The following is a 1,659-nucleotide window of genomic DNA, read 5'->3' on the forward strand; positions in this document are numbered from 1 at the left end:
GGAGGGGGAGGAGGGGGAAGGAGGAGGAGAAGGAGGAGTAGGAGAAAGAGGAAGTGGAGAGTTAAATATTAATTGGGGTCTTGGCCCTTATTTACTGGCCTCTCGTATGATTTCTTTTTTCTGCCCCCATCAACACAATTTCGATTATTTACGAGGCAGCCAGCGTACACCCTGTCTATCAGTAAGGATGAGATTTTAGTTTAAAAATATCTTCGCTAGCTGAAAATCGAACTTGCGGTTTTTTTTAGAGCGAGGGGGAGAGTATGACTACCACGCCACAAACACTGACAGATATTATTAATACCATGTAGTTTACGTTCAAACATAACAATGTACCTGCGACAGTGGTGTAGCGGCTAGACGTTTGATTGTACCACGCAGGAGATCCGAGTTTAATTCCAAAGTGGGTCGAATTATATCTAGTATATTATCGGTCTTTCTGCTTATATGCCGTATGACTCTTTGCCTGGATGGCAGGGTTGAAGTTCGCCTCCCAAATGATAATTGAAATAGTGTCAATGGGGGCGTAAATACACCTACATTGAAAGGAAGAATTGGTATATAATATAAATACATGTACATATATGCACTTAGTAATGCGCGGTGAAACACGACAGTGTGCTCTTGTTCTCAACTTATTCAACTTATTCCTCTTTTTTTCCACCAGCACCCAGCGAGCTTCTATTCTTTACGTTACGAGATTCGGGCGAGGTAGGCTTCATCTCTCTGCGAGGTGCTCAGTCTCCTTACCTGACCCTGGCCGGACGCAGCTCACAGCCCAGCGCCGTGACCTATGACCCAATCAAACAGGTGAGTTAATGTGGCCTATAAACCTTATAAATAAATGAGTGCGACCTATTGACATTAATTGATCAAGCCACTCAGCCTCACTTGTGACCTTATTACAAAGATCAGTATGACCTATGGGCCATTCAGCAGGTATGAGTACTCTGTGACCCATTGAGTGTGACCTATGGACTTATAAATATGTGGGTCTGACCTTTATTACGTAATCAAGTCATTCAGTATGATTTGTGACCTTACTAAAATGATCAGTCTTGTCTATGACCAATCGAATCGGTGAGTACGTTTTATCTATGTATTAAACTTTTAAAAAATTGAGTAAGCCCGTCTACCTGCTGAGAAGATACATCCCTCTCAGCCCGGGTTGACCATAACAGGCATGGTGGCAGTAAACCACCATATAAATTACCTGAAATATGTCGGTAGAGGCGTAAAACTTAAACATTCCATTTCCAATGACAGGTGGTGTACTGGAGTGATGTGAAGGAAGGGGTCATCTACAGGTCAACACTAGCCGGCACAGGAGATCAGGAAATATTTCTGAACTCTACTAACGGAATTGGAATTGTTGATGGTGAGTTCTCGATTGTGAATCAACGTGCTACACTCACATGCACACACGGACAGACAAAAACTCATATAACACACAAGCACAGACGTATAATCTTTCTTAAACCTTCTCCATCTTGCTTTTTACACGCTCAATCCTCTGCCCCATCTTGTCTCTCTCTCTCTCTCTCTCTCTCTCTCTCTCTCTCTCTCTCTCTCTCTCTCTCTCTCTCTCTCTCTCTTTCTCTCTCTCTCTCTCTCTCTCTCTCCCTCCACGCCCCCCTCTTTCTTTCTCCTCTTCTTCTC

The 1,659-nt window shown here is 43.3% G+C and overlaps 1 protein-coding gene across 1 annotated transcript in view; it reads left to right on the forward strand.

Moving 5' to 3' along the window:
- Positions 1–1,659, forward strand: part of LOC101861747 — a gene marked incomplete at its 5' end in the record, with an annotated part of 45,978 nt that overhangs the window by 1,914 nt on the left and 42,405 nt on the right. The window contains 2 exon segments of the mRNA XM_013085173.2: positions 668–810; positions 1,267–1,378. Coding sequence (XP_012940627.1) covers positions 668–810; positions 1,267–1,378 — 255 coding nt within the window.

The sequence above is a fragment of the Aplysia californica genome, unplaced genomic scaffold (genome assembly GCF_000002075.1).
Source record: "Aplysia californica isolate F4 #8 unplaced genomic scaffold, AplCal3.0 scaffold00352, whole genome shotgun sequence".
NCBI lineage: Eukaryota > Metazoa > Mollusca > Gastropoda > Aplysiida > Aplysiidae > Aplysia > Aplysia californica.